Below are 23486 nucleotides of genomic sequence, written 5' to 3'. Positions count from 1 at the left end.
AGAAGGAAATAATGTAAAAATGTATGATACAATATATAATATAGTTCAGAAAGATTATATATAATCCATTGCTTTATAAGACCCTATCTGAATAAGATTTCCAATCAGAAACAAAATGACTATTTAAAATCTTGACATTCTGTCCAATATTTAGAAATGACAGTTGGCTAAAACTGAGTTTTGACTACCATTTTACAAGTTTGCCTATCTTGTTAAGAATACAAAAGAGAGGGGCTGGAGCAAGAGCACAGCGGGTAGGGCGTTTGCCTTGCACGTGGCCGACCCGGGTTCAAATCCCAGCATCCCATATGGTCCCCGGAGTAATTCCTGAGTGTAGAACCAGGAGTAACCCCTGTGCATCGCTGGGTGTGACCCAAAAAGCAAAAAAAAAAAAAAAAAAAAAAAAAAAAAAAAAAAGATACCCAAAAGATAATACAATAACATATTTAACAGTGAAAAATTCAGGCTTGTGACTGAGATTAAAATTCAGTGCCACTATTTATCAGCACATATAGATTAGTCTCCTAAATTTATCTGGCCTATTGCTAACCCCCGTTCAGGAAAAAAAAAAAAATCACTCAGTGTCCCCCTGGAACTCTACCTTCTTTAAGTGAACAAACAGACAGCAACCCCCAGTTGCACTACTGCCCCTGGGTCATTCTAGCAATTCCTTCTCTCCTCTCCAGGCTGGGGTAGAGTGGTCGTAACATCCACTCTGGGAAACAATGAATGATTTAGACTGTATTAATACTTTTGAAAATCATACCTGGTATTCATTTTCTGCAGCTTCTACAATCTTTATAAACTCCTTTGCTGTTTGCACTTCATTCTGAATGAGAAAGAAAACAAAAAAGTAGATGAAATAGTTAAAGCTATATATTATTTTCAAACAGGTATGTCAATTAGTTAAGAGTTTAATAAACTGAAATTACAACAACATGAAGCCACTGTAAGATAAATTATTTTACATCTCAGAAGAACTAGCAAAAATCTACAAAATGTGCCTGGTTTTAGTGGTTTAATGTCTATCAAAAAGTACAATCTTAATAACATACATTGATAAAAACTCAATTAAAATACCTGAATTCATTCCAACAACCTTAATCAGTACGAAGTTAGCACCTGGCTCTACATTTTAACACAAAACTAAAAAGGAACTTTTCAAGGGCTGAATAGTAGAGTGGGAGAGGTGCTTGCCTTACAAGGAAATAATTTTCTAATGTATGGTATTAAAAAAAAAAAGTATGATATAATGTGAAACATGATCTAGGAATCTATCCCCAGTACCCCAAATTAAATTCCAAGTGCCGCCAGGAGTAATCCCTGAACACAGAGCCAGAAGTAAGACCTAAGTACTACTGGGTCTAATTGTAAAAAAATTACTGAATTATACTTACCACCTTAATTATGCATCAAAAAAACTACCACTTGGGTAAAAAAAAAAAAGGAGTGTGTTTATATTTTACAATGAATTTATTTCAGTGTTTAAACAGTCCTGGAAAAATTTATCTTTTGCATTCTAATATAGAAAAACAACAATGCAAACATTAAGATAAAGTTAAAAGTGCATTCCAAAAATACTTGTGTATTAGTTAAGCTTAACATATTAACACTGCTGTAAATCACCAGGGCTCATACCTAAATGTAGCATCAATAATACAAACTGAAGTGCTTACATTGATGTGTTAATTACTGTGACCAACTCTCATGTTTGGTTAATATTAAACTCCCTAGCATCCCATAAAGTGAGCCCTGCCAGGAGGAATTCCTGAGCCCAGAGCCGGGAGTATGCCCTGAGCATCGCCATATGTGGCTCACACCCCCCCAAAATGAATGTGTGCCTATATGTATAGCAATGTGGATTAATCTCAAAAACATTATGTCAAGTGAAAAAAGGTAGTCACAAAAGATCACTTATCATAGGACTCCATTCACAGTGTACAGAATAAATAAAATCAGAATCAGGAAATTCTTATGGTTTCCTAGAAGTAAAGGTGTTTGGGGGAAGGACTGAGAAATAGAAATGGAGAGTGGAATAAGGAATCTTAATGGGTATGTGGTTTTGGATCATAGTGTTAGTTCTGATACAATACTTCAAAATGCGGCGTGAAAAGTTTTGGGCTAGAAAGATGGCTCAATGGATACTGCATACTTTGTAGGTTGGAGACCTCAGTTCATCCACATAGGTCCCAGTGTTGCCGAAGCAACCCCCTAACACCAAGCTAGGAGTAGTCTCTAATCACTGCTGAGTATGGCCCCTAAATCAAAACAGAAAATGGTTCCAGTATGCAATTGCTCATCACCTTTAATCCATCTGAAAAAGTCTTAACCCAAAACAAAAATACTATTTAAAATATTGAGTCTAACACTGCTCAAATATTATATATATTTATATATATAAATTGTTCAAACTTTATTTTACTGGGGGCTGGAGTGACAGCACATTGGGTAGGGTGTTTGCCTTGCATGCAAGGAGTAACCCCTGTGCATTGCAGGGTGTGACCCAAAAAAGCAAAAATAAATAAATAAATTTTATTTTTACTTACGGACACTGTTAGGGAATCTTGTATATCTTTATGACTCACTAGCTGGACATTACCATCTTCATAATAATGAACCTATTAAAAAAAGAAATTACAGAAACCACATTATAGGAGCTATCATTATCCCCATGGCTTCAGCAAATACATCCATACAGATGACCACTACGGACTGCTCTGCTGAGCTCTTCTCAAGTCCAACAAGACCCTTCCTGTTTGCAATCTAGTGAGACTAATGAAGAATTCCTGTAATGACTCAGGCAAGCCCCAGTGACTTGCCAGCTGGGCATTCTCTACTAGTACTTAAATTTAAGATTTTCAAATTGAGATTTGCAATACTCTCTCCCAAAAAGCACTGTTTCTCTTCCATACATTTATATGAACCATTTAATTCCTCAAAAACAAAGACATTCAATGAGTATAAACTGATTACTAGATAGCCTGTTTCTATGAAATGGTTTAGGGACAGTTTTGATAAAGACGATTCTTGTGACCTCATATTTTAACACAATGTAAAAGGCAGGTAACAAACACATTAGCAATATTCTAGACACTCTAAGCAGAAAAGAAGCAACGTTAGGGGGGCAGAGCAACGCTGGGTTTGCCTTGCATATGGCCAACCCCAGTTAGGGACAAAGAGGAAGAACTTGAATGATACATAGGTAGGGGACAAGTCAAATTTGGGTTTTGCATGGTATGCAAATATATCTAGATGAAGTGGTGGTGAGTGTACCACTAAAATGGTGTTTTGGTTAACATCTAAAACATATCCAGACTTAAATTTTAAAAAGGCATTTGTCAGATTAAGGAATGGCAAAAGATCCATTAATTAAACAAGTAAAGTAACAAATGTCAGTGGTGTAAATTTAAAGAAACAGCTGTAAATCATACCATTTAGGGCCCCTAATCACCTTATGTCTAACAGAAAGTGACACTGTTTTAGAAACTGTGATAATAATCCAGGTGACAGCATAAAATAGTATATACAAAATGGTTAAGATTTAAGTACTTTGTGTCTGGCTTCGCTCTAACCACTTCACACAGATTAATTTTTAGCTAACCATGAGCACTATTTTTTGCTGTTTCTCCTTTTCACATGATAAAGAAATTTTAAAAAAATTAAATGACTTCATGATGTCACAGAAGTAGTAGTAGAGATGGGATTCAAACTTGGACCATCTGTTTTCAAAAATCCATGTTGCTAACCTCTATCCTTTCATTCCTAGTGGATAGGACCAAAACCTATTATCAAGATGTAGTATTTTTACCTGTGTATCTATACTATGTTAACTTATGTACATTTGTCTATACTGAAGTATGATTTATATAGTACAGTAAGAAAGTAACAATATTTAATAAAGCACAAATTGTAACAAAATTCTGTCCTCAAAATTTATGAATAACTATTTCTTAAAATAACTTACTTTACAAAAAATTTTTAGATTGAGGTTGACCAAGCTGACAAAAACTGCAGAAAGCAAAATACTAGATAAGGGGATTGCGGGGACAGTAATACTTAGTCTTAATTACCTAATGCTTTTTGGGGGGCATGTATATGTGGTCCCACCTAATAGTACTCAGGGTTTCCTTCTAGCTCTCGGTTCAAGGATCACTCCAGGTGGGACTCAAGGGACAATATGGGGTGCTAGGCTGGCCGCATGCAAAGCAAGTACCCAACCCATTGACATCTGAGGCAATGCACAAGAGGGATGTTAGATGAAATGGGTAAAGACGAAACAAAGGATTCAAAGTCTAGTTATAAACTCTAATTCCTGGTATACCATGTATGGTAAGATGACTTTCACTGACAATACCATACTATTTATTTAAATGTTCTAAAAAAATGAGGGGTTTTTTTTGGAGGGGGAGAGGGGTCACTATTGCTGTGAGGGCCACATCCAGCAGTGCCTGAGATGGGGTATGCAGTGTCAAAGATTAAACCAAAGACACTGCCTATTCGATACATGTGTTTAACTACCTTGATCCAAGTCTCTGACCAAAAAGTTGTTTGTTTTGAGTGGGGTCTTGCACACGACAGTGCCTGGAGGCTGTTCAGGGCATAGTGATCAGAGGTTATTTCTAGCAGTGCTCAAACATGGGCCTCCATCAGGCAAAGCATGTACTCTATATAGTCCCTTGAGCAATTTCCCTGGCCCCTGAGAGAGTAGATCTTAAAAACTCTCATTTTAAGGGGAAAAGATTATAATTACACACGATGATGGATATTAAGTAGACTACTGTGATGATCATTCCATAATATATACAAATTTCAAATCATTATATTGGCTTGGTTTTCTTTGGGGACTGCATCCTACCGGTGCTCAGGGTTTACTCCGGGCCTTGCACTCAGGAATCACTCCTGGAAGGCTTGGGGGGACCCATATGGAGTGCCTGGGGTTGAACCAAATGCAAGGAAGAATCTGCCTGCTATATATCTCTCTAGCTGCATAAATCATCTTGTATACCCGAAACCATATAAATGCTCTATGTCATTAGATCTTAATAATTGAAAGGTAAAAAAAATTCAATTTCTGTACACAAGAAGCTAAATATAAGTTTAGAAGACACTGAAAACATAAATGTAATATGTATAGTATCATATAATACTTACATATTTACACAGACATTAATACGATAATTTGCTTAATTCTATCCAAATCAGAATATTGAAACAGCACAACTGAAACACAGAGAGGAAGCTTGGACGAACAAATTGTATGAAAAGCAGACCAAATGGTAGCATCTAATTTTAGTTGTTTTTTAAATCTGCCAGCAATCCTTACAGATTTTTGATGACTAAGAAATGAACTGCAAGATGGGTCAGAGCTAGAATACAGCAGGTATTTGCATGCAACCATAGACTTGGGTTCTATCCCCAGCACCAGACATGGTCTCACAAGCACCATCAGGAGTGATCCCTGAGCACTGCTGGGTATACCCTCCCCACACAAAAAGAGAAAACCCAAATAAAATGAAGAAATGAATTGCAAGAATACCTGAAAGATGTAATCAGCACTGCCTGCTTTTTCCCATTATGCCAAAACAAGGATCTTAACCAAAAAAATAGTTATTTTTATAGCATGAGGATTTCAATTTATGAATTAGTTATTACTCTGTTCAAATTAGGATAGAGGGTCTCTTTCGGTAGTCGAATGGCATTAGGGTGCTTGTTTAGCTATACTCGACTGCACAAACATGGAGAGGAGTAAAGCTATAGTCACAAAATCTTATAGTACGCTTTATCCATGAAAAATCAAGAGTCAACTAGAGATAATTAACAAATTCCTTTTCTCTCATACCTGAATTTTCAAGATGCCAACCACTTGAGTGGTTGAAGGAGTGATTGTAAACTTCCACTCTGACCTCCAACGACCATTCCTTAAAAATAAAAACAGCAGCTGTAAATAAGGTAGGGAAAATAATTTGAATAAAGGTTAAGTCAGAGACTAAATTTAATACTGCAATATCAGGGAGTGTGTGGCATGAATGCTGGACATTCAATTTTTAACTGCTGAAATATTCAAGATAAAATGGTTAACAACTTCGGTTATGAGCTACATTGCATTTTCATCCTACTAAAAAAAAAAAAAAGACTGCATAATGGACGCAACTTCAGAATTCTAAAGCTGTAACTTAAAATAAGAAGTCGAAATTGAATCATGTATTTCAGTCAATGCAGTTACACCCATAGATACAAAATCCAAATAACGGGTTGTGTTTTGTGCAGAGGGCACTCTGCCATTACTCAACTACTCCTTGTAGTGCCGGACCAAACAGTTTTGTTGGTTTGTTTTAAAGAACGGTAAGCAGGAGCCGGGGCATAGTTCAAAGTGCTGGAGTGTATGCTTTGCATGCAGGAGGGCTAGGTTCTATCCTTGGCTTCACAAGGTCACCAGAGCACCACAGGAGTGAACCTCAACCACCACTGGGAGCAACACCCAAGCATTACGCTGAGTAGTTCAAGCACTGCCAGGTGTGCACCCAAAACAAACACACTCGCTGGAGAGATAGTACAGTACGTAGGTGCTTGCCTTACACACAGCCAACCAGTATTCAATCCCCAGAAGCCCATATGGTACCCTGAGCATCACCAGAAGAGATCCCTGAGCATCCAGTCATGTGTAAGCCCTGAGTACTGCCGGGCAGAGCCGCCAAACCACCTGTCCTTCCTCCTGAAAACATACTAAGAATGGCTTGGAAAGAAAACGTTTTTACCACAAAGTTTGACATCTGGGAAGGAAAAAGGCTATAAAGAAGTAGACATGTCTGATTTTCTCCCCTTTCTCAATTTCAGGTTTAAAGTTTCAGATAAAAGGTACTTTTCTTCTCCTAGAAATAAAAAAATCTATAAAGGGGCTGGAGTGATGTACAGCAAGTAGAGTGCTTGCCCTGCATGTGGCTGACCCAAGATGGATTCCTAGCCCTGCTAGGAGTGATCCTTGAACAGAGTTGGTTGGAAGCCCTGAGCACTGCTGGGTGTACCCCACAAAACAAACAACAGAATTATGAAATATACAAATATATTGTTTTCTAAGGAATTGTGATGAGCAACTCAATTGTTACTCAATTTTGACTTTCAAATAATAATAATAGAATATCCTACTATGTTTCACAGATTTTCAGAGCAACTCTTCTTTTTTTGCAGGTTGCATATGAAAGGTATATTGACATGCAAATTTATAACTTAAGTTTTTTAAAACAGTATATACTTCTAAAAACAGTCACAGGGCTAACGGATAATTATACTTACTTTGCTATAAGAATAATTTTGGTTTCAATTGTCTTGCAGTGAACCCAATCATAAGTATTCTTGTATGTAAAGTGAGTATTTGAAAAGTACTACTTTGAGAATAATGTACCAAATGAAAAAAAAAAAAACCTGTAAGACGTATTGATTTGCACAATCCATAATAACCCACAAAGAGGCTCAGGGACAACTCAGCGACAGAGCTCCTGCTTTGCAACAAAAGCTCAATTCCCGGGCTAGCTCACATGAGCGTTAACAAGAGTCTGCAGCCTGCCCTGTGATAATCTGGTGCCACACCAAGTGTGCAAATCTTTTTTTTTTTTTTTTTGCTTTTTTTGGGGTCACACCCGGCAACACACAGGGGTTATTCCTGGCTCTGCACTCAGGAATTACCCCTAGCGGTGCTCAGGAGACCATATGGGATGCTGGAAATTGAACCCGGGTCGGCGCGTGCAAGGCAAACGCCCTACCCGCTGTGCTATTGCTCCAGCCCCAAGTGTGCAAATCTTTAGTGTGTGAGCAGTGAGGCTCAAGAGTGTGTTCTCCAGCAAGTGCTGCAACTAAACTACGATCAAGAACCAGTTAGGGGATGGATCGACAGTACAGTGGGTCAGGTGCTTGCCTTGCACATGGCCAACCTGGGTTCAACCACAGGCATCACATATAATTCCCTAATCCTCACCAGTAGTGATTTTGAAAAGATTAATTTTTTGATACATGTTAATGATGTGTCTGGGGAAAAAACAGAGATATTTATGTCCACACAATTAACTGTGCATCAGAATGCTTAGGAAATAATAGGTCATCATTAAGGTTATGTTTATATTAGAACTGCTTTTCTAGCTGCAGGTTAAGAATATATTTGCTTTGCATATGTGAGGCCCTGACTCTGATCCCAGGTACCCTCCTAAGAAGTGTATTCATATTTTAGGACTGGAGAGTGAGAGTGCATAATTTGCCACTTGCTCCTCTCACTGCACAGTCCCCTGAGAACCCCCAGCACCGAATGGAGCCCCAAAGAGCACCTGGATAGTGAAAAACCACAAGTATTTTCCTTCAGTGACATTGAATTTATTTTTATTCTCCCAGACATTCCTGGTCAGCAGTAAAATCTTACATTGATTTTTGAGATGGTTAAGGAATAACCTTGTGCCACAGAACAAACCGGTACATAGGGCGTTACTGATACTTGTTAGTTTATCCTCAATAGCACCACCAATCAGCTTGGCTATCAATTAAAAAGGAAATATAAGGGGCCAGAGCAATAGTACAGCAGGTAGGGTGTTCGCCTTGCACGCGCTGACATGATTTGACCCCCCCCCAACACCCTCTGGTCCCCCAGGTGCACCAAGAGTGAGTGCAGAAACAGGAATAACCCCTGAGCGCTGCTAGGTGTGGCCCCGAAAGCAAAAGAGAAAAAAAAGAAAATATTACACCTATACTAACTAACTCTGACAATCTTAGCATGTTATTAATAATAAAAAGGAGGGGAGTGAGATTAAGGTAAAGAATTCATCCATAAAGGAATTCTGAATATGTCAAGTTTTGGAAAACCCTCAGAATTTAACAGACTTTCTTTCAGAAACAGTATTATCCCAGAATAAAACATCCAAATAACTTGTCCAAGGTCCATGATTAATAGGACAGGCAAGTCAGTGGGCAGTTAGATAAGGAATAACCGAACAACTTACATGCAAAAATGAGAAGGTTTGACTGTAATTTGTCTCATAGAACAAAACAAGCCATTGTTTCTTTACAGTGGTTAACCTCGAAAGCATCTATTTCAGAGCCCTCACAAAGTTCACCCCCAAATTCATCACTCTTCACTTCAAAATTACATCTGTCATCCACCATGTAAGTTCCATCCATAAAACAAACTGCCTCTGAGAATGTGCATGTGGGCTTGTCAACTGGTCTGCTTATAGGCACACATGTTCCACTGGGCTGCAACTTCCTAGTCTAGGAAACCTCTATGCACCCACACTCCTTCAGAGTGTCAATACATTAACTGCTACTTGAAACAATTAGGACAATTATGGAGCACTCCTGCCCACCTCTTGTTGTCTGGGTCACACCTGACAGTGCTCAGGGATTACTCCTGGTTCTGTGCTCAGGAATTGTTCCTGGCAGGGCTCAGGGACACCTGGGGTGTCAGGGATAAAACTAGGCTCAGCTATGTACAAGGCAAGCACTGTTGTACTATTTCTCCAGCCCTGCTGATACCCTTTTTAAATCAAAAGGCTGGAGTTTTACTTATCCTTAGATTGTTTGTAGTCCATCATTCACAAACAAGGTACAGATTCAATTAATAAAGCAAGATCACAGGGCTAGGGATATCACTCAAAGGGCACGTTTTGAGTGCAGGAGACATGTATTCAATTCCTGCCACCTCATGGTCCAGAGCATTAGAGTGACCCCCAAATACTGTGCCAGGTGTAGCCATGACCCTCAAAACAAATTCTAAACACAGGTATAAGAAGTATAATTAATTTTAGACAAAAAATAATATAAACAATGTCAAAGTCCTTCAGTATATAAAACTGTCACTTACCAAAAGTTTTTTGCTTGGAACTGATGGCTTTCTATGCATGCAATAATGGTTTGCTGTCCATCGATTTTTTTACCGTATACCTTTATTGGCAAAGAAATGAAACACAAATGTGAACTCAGGGTCACAGGCTGGCCAACTTAACATGTACAAAATAAATGCATATAACTTTGGCAGAATCACATAAAGGAATATAAAATACATAATCAATTCAATATTGTAAGAAAAAAATGTACTCAAATAGGTATATGTAATCATAGAACCTTAGTGGATTGTAAGAGGTTGCAATGAATAAAGTACAATTAAGTTAAAGTAATGGAACTTAAAGGTATTAATTAACGTCCTGGAAATATACTATTCATTCTAAACACAGGTATCATAAGACGTATAATTAATTTTAGACAGAGATAACAAACTGGCTGTTTCCATGCAAATGAAAGTTAGACTTGGATTATCATCTTTGTTTCCTTAACAACTTGGGACTTGCTATTTCTCTAGTCACTTAAAAAGGTTGAATAGCCAGCTGGAAACAACTTGAGTGCCCGAGAACAGATGACTGGATATAAAAAACTATGGTACATCTATATAATGGAATACTATGTGCTGTTAGGAAAAAATAAGTCATGAAATTCACTTATGAATGGATGGGCAGACATCGAGGGTATCATGCTCAGTGAAATGAGTCAGAGGGAGAGACACAGAATGATTGGACTCATTTGTGCGACATAAAAAACCACAGTATGAAACTAATACCCAAGGACAGTAGAAACCCAGCCTAGGAAGACTGGTCCATGGCTGGAAGCCTGCCTCAGGTGTTGGGGTAGAAGGCAGTTGGTATAGAGAAGGAACCACTAGGGCAGTAAGAGTTGGGAATGATCACTCTGGGTAAGCACTGTGGTGTTGAAAGTAGGTAAATGGACAAACATGATAACCTTTCAGTACCTCTATTGCAAACCATAAGAAAGTGAGAGAACTAAGTGCCATGGAGGTAGGCTGGGGGAGGGGTGGTGGTGGCAGGGGGCATGGTATAGGAAATGTACACTGGTCAAGAGACAGGTGCTGGAACATTGTATGACTGCAATCCAATCATGACGATTTTTGAAGGGGGGGCAGGGGGGGAGGGAGAGGAGAAGAGAGGGAAATAGGGAAAAGGGTGGAGGGGGCTGAGGGAGAGAGGCAGAGAAGGAGAGGGTGCAGGGGAAGTGCCTGCCACTGAGACAGGCTGGGGTGGGGTGGGGGGAGGGAAACTGGGGTCATTGGGAAATGTGCACTGGTGGAGAGATGGGTATTGGAATATTGTACGACACCTTTGTAACTGTGTATCTCATAGTCACTTAATTTTGAAAAAAAGGTGAATAGAGGTAAAGAAGTCAGTTTATTTATAACTGAGAAAAATCATTAAAAGGATGTCTGTGATGGTATGGCATTACTGCATGCTACTTCTTTATAAAAGAATAGGTAGAACAGAGGTAAGAAACTGAGTTTACTTATGGCTGATAAAAGATCACTAAGAGAATGCCTTTGACAATATAATACGGTATTATCTCGAGTCTACTACTTTAACAGTAATAAAAAGTGCATTTCAAAATCCACAGGAGCAAGAATTTTCTAAGTCTATCTACATTACTTCCAAAATAATCCTCACCAGCAAAGCTATAGTCGAAGAAATGTTCTATTTTAGGATCTAGAGTGACCATATAATTTTTCATGCTAAGAAACCTCTGAGAGCAAAGGAGGTACCATTAGTAATATTACTCATTTGGTTTGAAAAGTAGGTATAAACCAAGATGTAGATCTGCCTTAAGTTGGAGAGATAGGCAGAGGCGAGGTCACATGTAAACCATATTTAGAAGCTTGGACTCTACCCTCAGAACAAAGGGAAAGTCAATTAAAAAATAGAATAAAATAAAATTTAATTAAAAAAAGAACAAAGGGAAATCTGTAAAGAATTTCAAGCAGGCAAGTTTCATGGCATGATTTAGATTTCTGGAATTCACTCTGGCTATAGAGAGGACTATAAAAGCAGAGGGAAACCTTAAAAACTATCTGCGTTCCAGAGATATATCTTTATATCTGTATTTAGGTTTTTTGGTTTAGTTTGATTTGGGGTTTCTTTTTGTTTGTTTTTTTAGGCCACATCGTTGGTGACTGTGCTAGTCCCAGCAACACTAAGTGGATGATACAGTGGTGGGGATTAAACTCAAGCCTCTGCACGCAAAGCATTTGTTTCAGGTTTTTGAATTACATTCCAGATTGTACAATTAATAAAAAGGAGAAAAATCCCAAAGGAAAAAGACCCCTCATGTTTCCTATCACATTTCAAACTGAGATATGCAAATAAAAGCTTTGAATAAAAAGCTTACGAAAAACATACAAAAGAAATACGAAAATTAAGAAATTAATTATAGAGACATAAAGACATAATTGTAGTTCTAAATAATTATTTCTGTACTAAGATTTCATAGCTTAAAGTTTAATAAAAAGCAAGAAGCATCATAAACAGAAAGATTAAAAACTCATCATACCATGCTTTGCTAAAACAATTCAAGAACTCCTATTTGAATCTAATTCAAGGGATGAACTTTTTCCCATTTGTGTTCACTATTTAAATTTTCTTTAAAAACATTCTTAACAGGAAAAAGCTGCACATTGATGACTTACAGTGCACACCCCATTTGGATAATGTTCTTTTACATAAGCTCGAAGGGCAGTTTCTACTGAAGTTCTCCATGATTCGATTGCATTTTCTGCTTCGTATGGTCTTGGATCAGTTGCTTCCTTTCTTAAATGATCAAATTTAAAACAGACTCTGTTTTTTGGATCCAAAAACTTTCCATTTCCCAAGTCACCATGTTCTGTTATCAACACCTTCAATGGTACAATGAAATTGTGGGGGGAAAAAAAGGTAGTTAAATTAGCATTTAAGTACTGATAATATTACTATATGAATACTAATACTCTATAATCCACAAAATGATTCTACTCCAAGCAACTGTTATAACTACATGGCAGAACTAAAAAATTTCAAATGTACAGACTATAAAAACAATGAGGTTAGCAGATCTGACTGCTTCCACCAATCTAGGATAACTTTCAAGCTACCTGGTGAGGGGAAAAAAATAAAAAGGCACTTTTTAATATAATGCTGGAGTACTCAGGTTATTGGGGGGAAAGAGGGAGAAATAAACATATCTATTTGTTACTGTAAGTCGGAACTTGGTAATAATTTTCAACCAGGATGGTTATAGAAATCTAGGAAGAATCTTCAGTGGTTTTGATTATAAGCTGTTCCCAAACCTCATCTACTTAGAAATGCCCCCGCCCCCAGGATTTTCTTAAATATGGACTCCTCCCCTAGAAGTATGTGGTGTGGCATCCTCAATGTGTGGAGGGTGGCGAGAATTAGGGCCACAGCCACCCATGCTAGAGGGTGGAACATGCAGTGTTGGAACTGAACACGTGCTCTATCATTTTGAGCTAACTCCCCAGCCTCCCTGCCATTTTTTAAAAAATGAGCCAATGATGGGCAGTTTATTGATTTTAAAAGTAAAAGAAATAAATTCAGCTATTTGTACATTTTAATTACATGTGCATAAACTTAACATTTTGTTACATAAAAAGAGACATTTTTTTCATTAGATGTTTTTTAATTCTCTGAAATAGATCCTTGGCGGTGTGCACAGTAGGTGAAGGGCTTACATTTCTGATACACAATTAAATTGCCTTACAAAAGTATCCAGTATTTTTTCAGCTGAGGCTTTTTCTCTCAATTTATGAGTCTTCGTTAAAATAGGATTTCATTCTATAATTAAAACTATTATGTAACAAAATGTGTCTTTCCCTACACAGTTTGAATTTGTCTTAAGATGGTTTTCCCTGTCTTTTTACTGCACATACATATACTCTTCTGATACTTCAGTCATTTTAAAAAATTTCATTTACTTGAAATTCTATGAGAGTTAAATTTAATTTTGTTCTTAACTGTTCCATTGTTAAAATTATATTTTATGTTTCAAGAAGATAACCACCATTTTCTTCACAATCTAGGGCTTACTTAAATATTTTTTTTGGGGGGGGGCTTACTTAGTTTTATGGCTAAGTTTATCATTAGTTAAAATAAAATATTTCCCCTGGCCCTGACCTGAAGTCCCACCAATTTTAGTTTACAGCATTTCCTTGTTGCAACAGAGAAAAGTCAGTAAGTTTTGTAGACTAACCTTAAAATGAGTCATCTCAGGAAATTCTTTTTTTTTTTTTTTTTTGCTTTTTGGGTCTCACCTGATGATGCTCATCACTCCTGGCTCTGCACTCAGGAATTACTTACTCCTGGCTGTGCTCAGGGGACCATATGGGATGCTGGGACTCAACCCCGGTCGGCCGTGTGCAAGGCAACTGCCCTACCCGCGGTGCTATCACTCCAGCCCCATCTCAGGAAATTCTTTTAAGTCTAATAACATTTTTCAATTGGGAGATTGTTTACTAGCGTTTCTCATATTTCTATATCAATTTTTTTTATTTCAAGGTTTTAAAAAGTCCCATTTTCTTTTTAGCTATATCTTCATTTATGACTAATGGTGATAGTAGACCCAGAATAATTTTCTGCTTTAACTAAAACTTCTCTAGTTTGCAGTTGATCATACTTACTACTGACTTTTGTTAAACAGCATTTTACACGTAAGAGGTTCTCTTCTATATACTGGCAGAAGGAATAGTTAGGACACACCTGGATATACTCAGAGCTTACTCCTGGCTCTGTGTACAGAAATCACATCACATCAGACAGTGCTTGGTGGACTGAGTATGCGGTAGCTAAGATTAGAACCAGGGTTGGCCAAGTGCAAGGCAAGCTTAACCCCTGTATACTATTTCTCAACCCGTATTTTTCTTTTTGATTTGTAAGTTCTTAGGTAAGACAAACAGCACTGTTCCATGGAACACGCTTGCATTCTTGTAATACTAACTGGTCTGCTCTTTTATTGGGTACAGAGGGATAGTAGGCGTGGGTATCCTCTGAGCAGTGTTCAGAGAGCAGAAGGCCACTTTTGGTGATACCTGGTCAAACAGGGTTCAACATTAGGGCCTGAGGATGCAGAGCTACTTGGGCCCTGAGGTGCTAGGGACCACAAGGGTCACCAGACAATGCTCAGAGGCCATCTACACTTAACATTGCTAGGGGTACAATGCAGTGCCAGGATCGTATCAGCGTGCCCAAAGCCCTAATGTATTAATCTTCTCACACTCCTAGATTCTATTTGATAATATATTTTGAAACATTATTACCTATAGTTATATAGGATTATTACAAACCTTTTTATATTAAGTTAAATACGAAAATTTTGTTAGATGTGTAAAATAAGTTTGTGAGATAGCCAACATTATAAAAGGATTCATTCCACCAACCCAAAAAATCTCTTACGGATTCTTTTACTTAGGAAAATAATGGTAGGGGCTGGAGCAATAGTACAGTGGGTAGGGCGTTTGCCTTGCATGCAGTCGACCTGGGTTCGATTCCCAGCATCCCATATGGTCCCCTAAGCACCGCCAGGAGTAATTTCTGAGTGCAGAGCCAGGAGTAACCCCTGTGCATCTCCGGGTGTGACCCAAAAAGCAAAAAAAGAAAAGAAAAAGAAAAATAAGAATGGTAGTTTATGACAGTCAAAAAATGTTTAATTTCCTGAGGAGGGGAAATAAATTCTGGAGATTAACTAATCACTATGCAGCTTCATATATTTGAGTAAACACATGCATATATAATTATCTAAACTTATTTCTGTTCAACATCAAGTTGTTGCTGCCTAGTCTCACTGTTTCCCACAGAAGTTTAAGATTACAGACTATGTAATGAATAACGTGAAGCACACATTCTGACATAATTAACCACTGAGACATAATTGTTATCATTCTTTCATGTTATACCTACCAATTTCTCCATGCTGTTTTAGATATGTCATGCTTCTCACAGGAGTATTCTCATTGCAGCATTTGTTCAAATAGTTACTCTAAACCCTCCCAAATTTTTTTTAAATTAAGAATATGGTGCTGAAAAAAAAAATGGGGCTGGAGCAATAGCACAATGGATAGGGCTTTTGCCTTGCATGTGGCTGACCTCGGTTCAATTCCCAGCATCCCATATGGTCCTCTGAGCACCTCTAGGGGTGAGTGCAGAGCCAGGAGAAACCCCTATACATTGCCAGGTGTGGCAAAAAGGAAAAAAAGAATACTTTTGACACTTTGTGACTTATTTTTGCATTGTTCTAACTTGCACTTAGGAATGAAAGGATTTAACAATTACTAAATGCTAAGTTACTCACATGAAGAATTGTAGAATTCCAGAGCAACCAAATTATGATACAAATCTTACTAATATATAGTCTAGATTTTGATTAATATAGGATTTTTCCCTATAAAAAATAAGAAAGTAGGTTCAAAGAAAGTATTTTCTAAAATTTGGAAAGAATTGTATTAGAAAATTTCTAAAGGGAAAATTTTTTTTCTAATAGCATTATTGGTCTCAACAGAAGAAACAAAGTTTTCAATAATTTTCCCTATAAGTAGTTACAATAAATATAAACTTAAAAACAATCTCTAAATATACCTCCTCAGAATTTGTTTAGAATACATTAACCATTACAAATAAAATATGCAGAATCTGCATTTTTATTAACATACCTGATCTTCATAACCATCAATTTTTACTGGTGTAAACTGGTCCAAGTTATACTGTGCGAAAGCACTAAAAAAAAGAGGAAAGGCCAATTGTATAAAATATAAAATTTACTGCTTTTAAATGATTCAATTGTCAATAAAAGTCTCCTGCACTGCACATGGCAAAGTAAATAATACTCCATTACATTAATTATAAATAGTACATAGATATGGTCAATAAAAAAACACATATCAAGCTTTTAATATTTAGAGGAAAATTAAATTAGTAAATACCGGCCTTTTCAAAGGTTGTCATTTACATGCTCAATTATTCTAGTATATATTATCATACAATACCAGGTAAGAGAATATGTATGATTAAAGATGCCGAAGAATAATGACAGGTCCTATGATCACAGGATGTACAGTAAGAGGACAGATAATAAAATCAGAATCACTATCACTATCATCCTGTTGATCGTTGATTTGCTCAAGCGGGCCCAGTAATGTCTCCATTCATCCTAGCCCTGAGACTTTAGGTTAACGTACACCAGAGAAAGAACCACCATTAATGCCTGACACATGGCAGGAATGAGGTTCTAGTACAAGAACTGATTTAAAATGTCTCAAAAGAGAGAATTAAGTATGGACTTCATTTGGGACGTAAAGCAAACAGAAATCATGGAAGTTGTTTGTTTTCAGGGGGTGGGGAGTGGGGGTGTGGGTGTGGTGGTAGGCGGGGGTTGTTAAGAGCATCCACTAAGTGCACAAAGAACTTGGGGTTCGTTCGTGATGATTAGAGTTGTACAAGGTAGATGGTTCAATGCTTGAGCTCAGGAACCACCCAGGCCGCATCTGGTAGTATCAGCGAACATGTGATACTGGGGGATGGTGGGTTTACTACCTCCCAGTGTTTTCAGTTGATGTGACCAGTGATTCAATGCAAGGACCTGTTGCTCAGGCTCTGCAGTGCCAGGAAAAACTGGGACACCCCTGTAGTTATGGAAGAGGATGGGGATTGACTGGCGCAGGGAGGGTAGGGGCAATATCCAGCAGTGCTCATGAGAGCCTAGCACTGTAGCACTGTCGTACCGTTGTTCATCAATTTGCTCGAGCGGGCACCAGTAACGTCTTGATTGTGAGACTTGTTACTGTTTTTGGCATAAAGAATATGCCCGGGTAGCTTGCCAGGCTCTGTCGTGCGGGCGGGATACTCTCAGTAGCTTGCTGGGCTCTCCGAGGAGGACGGAAGAATCAAACCCGGGTCGGCCCCGTGCAAGGTAAACATCCTACCCGCTGTGCTACCGCTCTAGTCCATGGGAGCATATAGGGATAAAACTGGAGCTGGTAGCAGGCAAGCATGTCCTTTAATTCCTGCATTATTTCCCTCGCCCCTCACTTCTGGTTTTTAAGTCATTAAAACTGCAATTTCCAGGATCAAGAATGACAATATAGCAGGTAGGATGACCAATGGCCACATGACCAATCAAGGTTTGAGCTCTAGCACTACACATGGTCCCCTGAACCTCACCACGGAGTGATCCCTGAGCACAGAGCCAGGAGTAAAACCTAAGTAAAACAGTTAGGTGCAGCCCCTCCCCCGCCCCCAAACCTAAAACAAACAAACAAAACCCTATAATTTCCGGGAACAGAGAGCACAGTGAGTAGGGTGTCTGCTTTGTAGGCAGCAACTCAGGTTTGATCTCTGGCACAGTTCCCTCAGTCCTGCCAGGAGGGATCCCTGAGCACATCCAGGGGATGCACGGTCCCAACAAAAATAGCCCCCAAATCCCAAACTTCAACTTACCCCAGAATAGTTGTAACAGTCATAAAGTTATTAACCCTTAAATGAATTTATTTCAAGTTTCAATTTTTAAAAGTATTCTAAGCCACTTAAAATACAGAATTTATTTTCCTGTAAAAGCCATTATTTAACTAGTAATTTGATCTACAGCTTTTTACTATTAATATCAAAAACCCTTCCATTTATGAACTGGGGGGGAGAAAAGTAGAAAACATAGAAAGGAAACAAAAAATATGAAATATGTAAAGTTTTACCTTAAATGCCCAAAGCATAAATAGATCATTAATACACCGAAATAGGGATGCTACTCACCAACCCAAGGCGTCAGATCTTGATTTTGTTCCACCTTGGCTATTAGCTAATGTGGGCACCACTTACATGATCAACACAAAGATGGGGTTAGCCTAGATGGCTTTCAAAGTTCTTCTCCTTAAAAAAAGTTATAGCATCTATCCATTCATTCTCCACTCATCACCTCCCCCCTCTTCTATGCAAATATTTAAATGCCAACCACTCAGTTAGACATCTTGAAAACAATGATTTCTCTATTCTTGTGTAACTCATTCCTTTAACTTTTTATTTTTATTCCATTTTATTTTTTTTGGTTTTTGGGTCACACCTGGCGATGCTCAGGGGTTACTCCTGGCTCTGCACTCAGGAATTACTCCTGGCCGTGCTCGGGGGACCATATGGGATGTTGGGATTTGAACCCGGGTCGGCCGAGTGCAAGGCAAATGCCCTACTTATTATGCTATCACTCCAGCCCCTCCTTTAACTTTTTAGCTTCTATTTCCTTCAGTTTAGCCAAATCATTTTTCTTATTTCCTATTAAAATAGCTGTTCATCATTTAAACAGCTCAAAAAATTCACCCCTACTAAAATTAAGTGTGAATTCCATAGGATTTCTAAGCCTTTAAAATGGATTCATATTTCATTTGACTTGACACCAAATATGACTGACTCCATATAGAAAAATCCCTCACAGGCTTACTTATCTCATCATAGAGCAAATTTGTGAAGTTCAGTATTCACATGCCAGTTGAGTAAAAAAAGTTATTTCTGGTGTTTTAAGGTGTATTATTTTTGAGACTACCAACTCTTCAGGATGCCTAACTTTACTAAAACATGAAGAAAATTTATACCCTTTGGTAAAGATGATCTATTAGAATCATTTATAAAAATTTCAGATTTTTTTTCTCATTTAAGAAAAGGGGAAGGGACAAAAATTCAAGTGATAAAGCAAGAAGCAAATGTAGGAAGGAGAAAAGGTATAGAGATGTGGCAAAGAGAGATTCTTGTGTAAAACAGGTTCAACAAAAAAAAATGCAATTGAAAATGGAATAGTACACAGCTGTTAGTAAAAAGATGAAACTGTGAAACTTGGACAGAACTGTAAGGCATCATGAGCAAAACAAGCCAGAGGGAGGACAGGCACTGATGACGCCACTCATCTGCAGTGTATCGGGAAAGAAGGGGAAAGTTAGGATCAATGGATAATATGGTGTGGGAGTACAAACTGAGGTGAGGGGAGATGGACTGGAGGTGACACAAAGGCACTAGTAAGTGTTGGGGCACTTTGGTGGCAGTGAAGTAACTATGTATGCCAGAATCATAAATGTCAATGCCATTGTAAATATTTACGTTATTTTAACTAAAATAATTTTTCATTTAAGGCATTTCTCTTCTAACTGAAAAACTAATGCAATTAATTGGAAACCTAATTATGGCTACTGTTTGCTCTAGTGAAACTGAGCAATGATTGTACAACAATGTTATACAAGTTTATGTTATACAGTTTTTGAACATCTCAGTAAAAGGTGACAGATTACCTCGTGAGGGTGAATCCCAACACTGGATAGTTCAATACAACACTGAATTACTTTCCAAAAAACAATTCAAAACCAAATCTAGTGGAAATGAGAGCTAACACAACTTTTGCTTGGAACACCACCTTTAAAGTATTTTCCCATGACACTTCAGTTATTTTGTTATAATATATATTGCTATATACAATACTTACTGGGCTGCTCCTTCCCTGAGAAGATTATCGTTATTAAGCAGTAACCGAACATCTGTAAAACAAAATTATGTTTTCTGAATTACTACTTTTCAGTGTCTGAAATTTCTATGCAATGAATGCAAGTTATTTTGGTCCCTCTTCTCAATGTAAACAAGATGAAAATATCAATCTGATGACCAAATAAGCACAAACACACATCAGGGCACAGCAATAATACTGGCCAGGAAATTAAATCAACATACTTTTATCTTAACATCAGTGTAGACAGACTAAAATGCAGCTCTCTAAAATGGAGAAAAGCTACACAAAAAGGAAGATGTGATAAATCTACAAAGAGGACAAAGAACTTAAATAGCTAAGCAAAAGGAGACCTGGGTTTAATTCCTGGTACCACATAGTCCTCCGAATACTGCCAGGAGTGAATCCTAAGCACAGAGCTGAAACCAGCCTCTAAGTACTGCCAGGTGTTGTTCCAAGTCTAATTCCCCACTGCCCAAAGAAAGATCTGTAGAGTACTGACAATACATTTCCAAGTTTGGCAATACTATTTATCATGAGTTTAAAATAAAAATGCTCTATGAAAAAGTGATTCAAGGGGCTGGAGCGATAGCAAAGCGGGTAAGGCATTTGCCTTGCACCCGGCCAACCCGGGTTCAAATCACAGTATCCCATATGGTCCCCTAAGCACCGCCAGGAGTAACCCCTGTGCACTGCCAGGTTTGACCCAAAAGGAAAAAAAAAGAAAAGAAAAAGTGATTCAACAAGAAACAGCTTTCAAAAAGGTCAAATGACAAATGAATGTTTAGGACCTTATGAACAACTCTCCTTTATTTGATACAGTAGTATAATTAGTAACTGGTTCTTAAATCAGTATTAATTTTAACTTCAATTAATCTACCTGCCCATTAATTAAAACATTACTTTAAAAACTTTAAAGAGATCTCAAAAGCAGTGTTCAGGGGATAACTAGGGCCACAAATGGTGTTGCTCAGGGGACCAAATGATCTTGGGAATCAAACCCTGGGCCTAATATGCAAAGCATGTATTCCACTCCTTTAAGCTATCTTCCTGGATGAAAAATAATACTATTAAGCACTTTATAAAAGGCAAAGAACAAAAAAAGCAGCAGTTTCACAAACTCAAGCTTATTTTCTTTCATTAGTTGTTTTATATATTGGAGTCTTTTGGATGACTGACATCATAAAGCAACTAAAACAACGTCCCCAAATATTTTTGAGAGGACAGGGGCTCCCAAGTAGTGCTCAGAAGGCCTGGGGCCCTCTCCAGCAATAATCTGTTCACTGACTTTGGTGGTTAGATGTTAGACTGGTTTCACGGTGAAGCCTGGGCCCAGAGGTGAAAAAAAGGTCACCATGACGACTGGTATTCAAGGACCTCTGGCAACGCGAGGGATAGGAGCATGTGATGCCAGGGATCAAACTGAGGTCTTGTGCACACAAAGCAAGAGTAATTCAAATTTTAAAAATGAAAATAACAAAATAATCTATACATTTCCCAACAACAAAGTGCTGCAATTGGTCACTGTCATCCCGTTGCTCAACGATTTGCTCGAGCGGGCACCAGTAACGTCTCCATTGTAGAACTTGTTACTGTTTTTTGGCATATCGAATACACCACGGGTAGCTTGCCATGCGGACAAGATACTCTCGGTAGCATGCCGGGCTCTCTGAGAGGGGCGGAGGAATCGAACCTGGGTTGGCCACGTGCAAGGTGAACGCCCTACCTGCTGCACTATTGCTCCAGCCCACTGCAACTTGTAAACAGTAAAATTAAGTACTCATTAAAAATAAGATTGGGGCTGGAGTGACAGCACAACGGGTAGGGCGGTTACCTTGCACGTGGCCAACACGGGTTTGATTCCCAGCATCCCATATGGTCCCCTGAGCACCGCCAGGAGTAATTCCTGAGTGCAGAGCCAGGAGTAACACCTGTGCATTGCCGGGTGTGACCCAAAAAGCCAAAAAAAAAAAAAATTGAAAATTATAAAATAGCTAAGTTCTGCTTGGGATAGGGAGGGAGACTCACTCAACAACCCCCCCCCCCAAGGGGCTCCAGCTAAAGGCCACTGTCCACATGCTCTGACGAGCCTCATGCATGAAGGAACCGGCAGGAGCCCAGGTGTGCAGGACCAGTGGCTGAGATCTCCAAGCCTGCTCCGATCGGGACTGGGCCTCCTCCACCCAGATCCCCGGTTTTCCAGTAGCTTGGCAGTCACACCCTCAAACTGCCTTCGGCGCCATGTAATCTCTCTCATCAATGGTCAAGATCCAGAGACTATAAAACGAAGCTCCCGGAAGAGAGCAATACAGAATCTTGCACAGCAGATACTGGCAAGCTCCCCGTGGCATATTCGATATACCAAAAACAGTAACAATAATGGGCCTCATTCCCCTGACCCTGAATGCGACAGGGACCAATGGAGACGTTACTGGTGCCCACTTGAGCAAATCGATGCTCAACGGGATGACAGTATTAGTGACAAAATGGCTTAAAATTTTATATTTAAAATATTTATTGAGGTTAATTCACCCAAAATAACACAAATCATAAATTCATCCTACTTTTAAGAAAAAAATATTTTAATTATATAATTTAATTCTTCAAACTAGTAAGTTTTTGATATATCAGCCTTAGTGTTATAAACACTCACCATTAAACACCTCATTAAATTCTCCAGGAGGAGCATGAATGATGAATTTTGCTGCTATGCGCACCTGAAGGAGAAATGAAGATATTAATGTTCCACAGATAAGCCTCTGCTAAAACACCCCTCTAAAAATTACAAAAGTATACACTTCAAATTCTGATTTCAAAGTGATATTCTTTTTTTTTTTTTGGTTTTTGGGTCACACCCAGCGATGCACAGGGGTTACTCCTGGGGCTCTTCACTCAGGAATTACCCCTGGCGGTGCTCAGGGGACCATATGGGATGCTGGGATTAGAACCCGGGTCGGCCACGTGCAAGGCAAACGCCCTACCTGCTGTGCTATCGCTCCAGCCCCTCAAAGTGATATTCTTAAAGTTTACTACTATTTTAACCATTTACTATAATACAAAAATGGGCTTAGTATGTTATAAAACATAACTAATGCATTTAAGGATTCAAAGCTACCTACAATACAATTTCTCAAAATAAATTTTTTATTTTAAATTATGTGAAG

General features: G+C 38.5%; 1 protein-coding gene across 1 annotated transcript in view; it reads right to left on the bottom strand.

The window, feature by feature from the left end:
• The window catches only part of CAPZA2 (capping actin protein of muscle Z-line subunit alpha 2), a 49985-nt gene that overhangs the window by 4668 nt on the left and 21831 nt on the right, over positions 1-23486 (bottom strand). The window contains exons 2-9 of the mRNA XM_055141064.1: positions 22976-23039; positions 20305-20356; positions 16505-16568; positions 12497-12703; positions 9839-9918; positions 5840-5918; positions 2547-2618; positions 767-829 (exon numbers count right to left, since the gene is read on the bottom strand). Coding sequence (XP_054997039.1) covers positions 767-829; positions 2547-2618; positions 5840-5918; positions 9839-9918; positions 12497-12703; positions 16505-16568; positions 20305-20356; positions 22976-23039 — 681 coding nt within the window. The remainder of the gene's footprint in view (positions 1-766; positions 830-2546; positions 2619-5839; positions 5919-9838; positions 9919-12496; positions 12704-16504; positions 16569-20304; positions 20357-22975; positions 23040-23486) is intronic.

Source organism: Sorex araneus, chromosome 1 (assembly GCF_027595985.1).
Source record: "Sorex araneus isolate mSorAra2 chromosome 1, mSorAra2.pri, whole genome shotgun sequence".
Classification (NCBI taxonomy): Eukaryota; Metazoa; Chordata; class Mammalia; order Eulipotyphla; family Soricidae; genus Sorex; species Sorex araneus.
The sequence above is the reverse complement of the archived record's forward strand: the minus strand, read 5'-3'. Positions and strand labels throughout refer to the sequence as shown.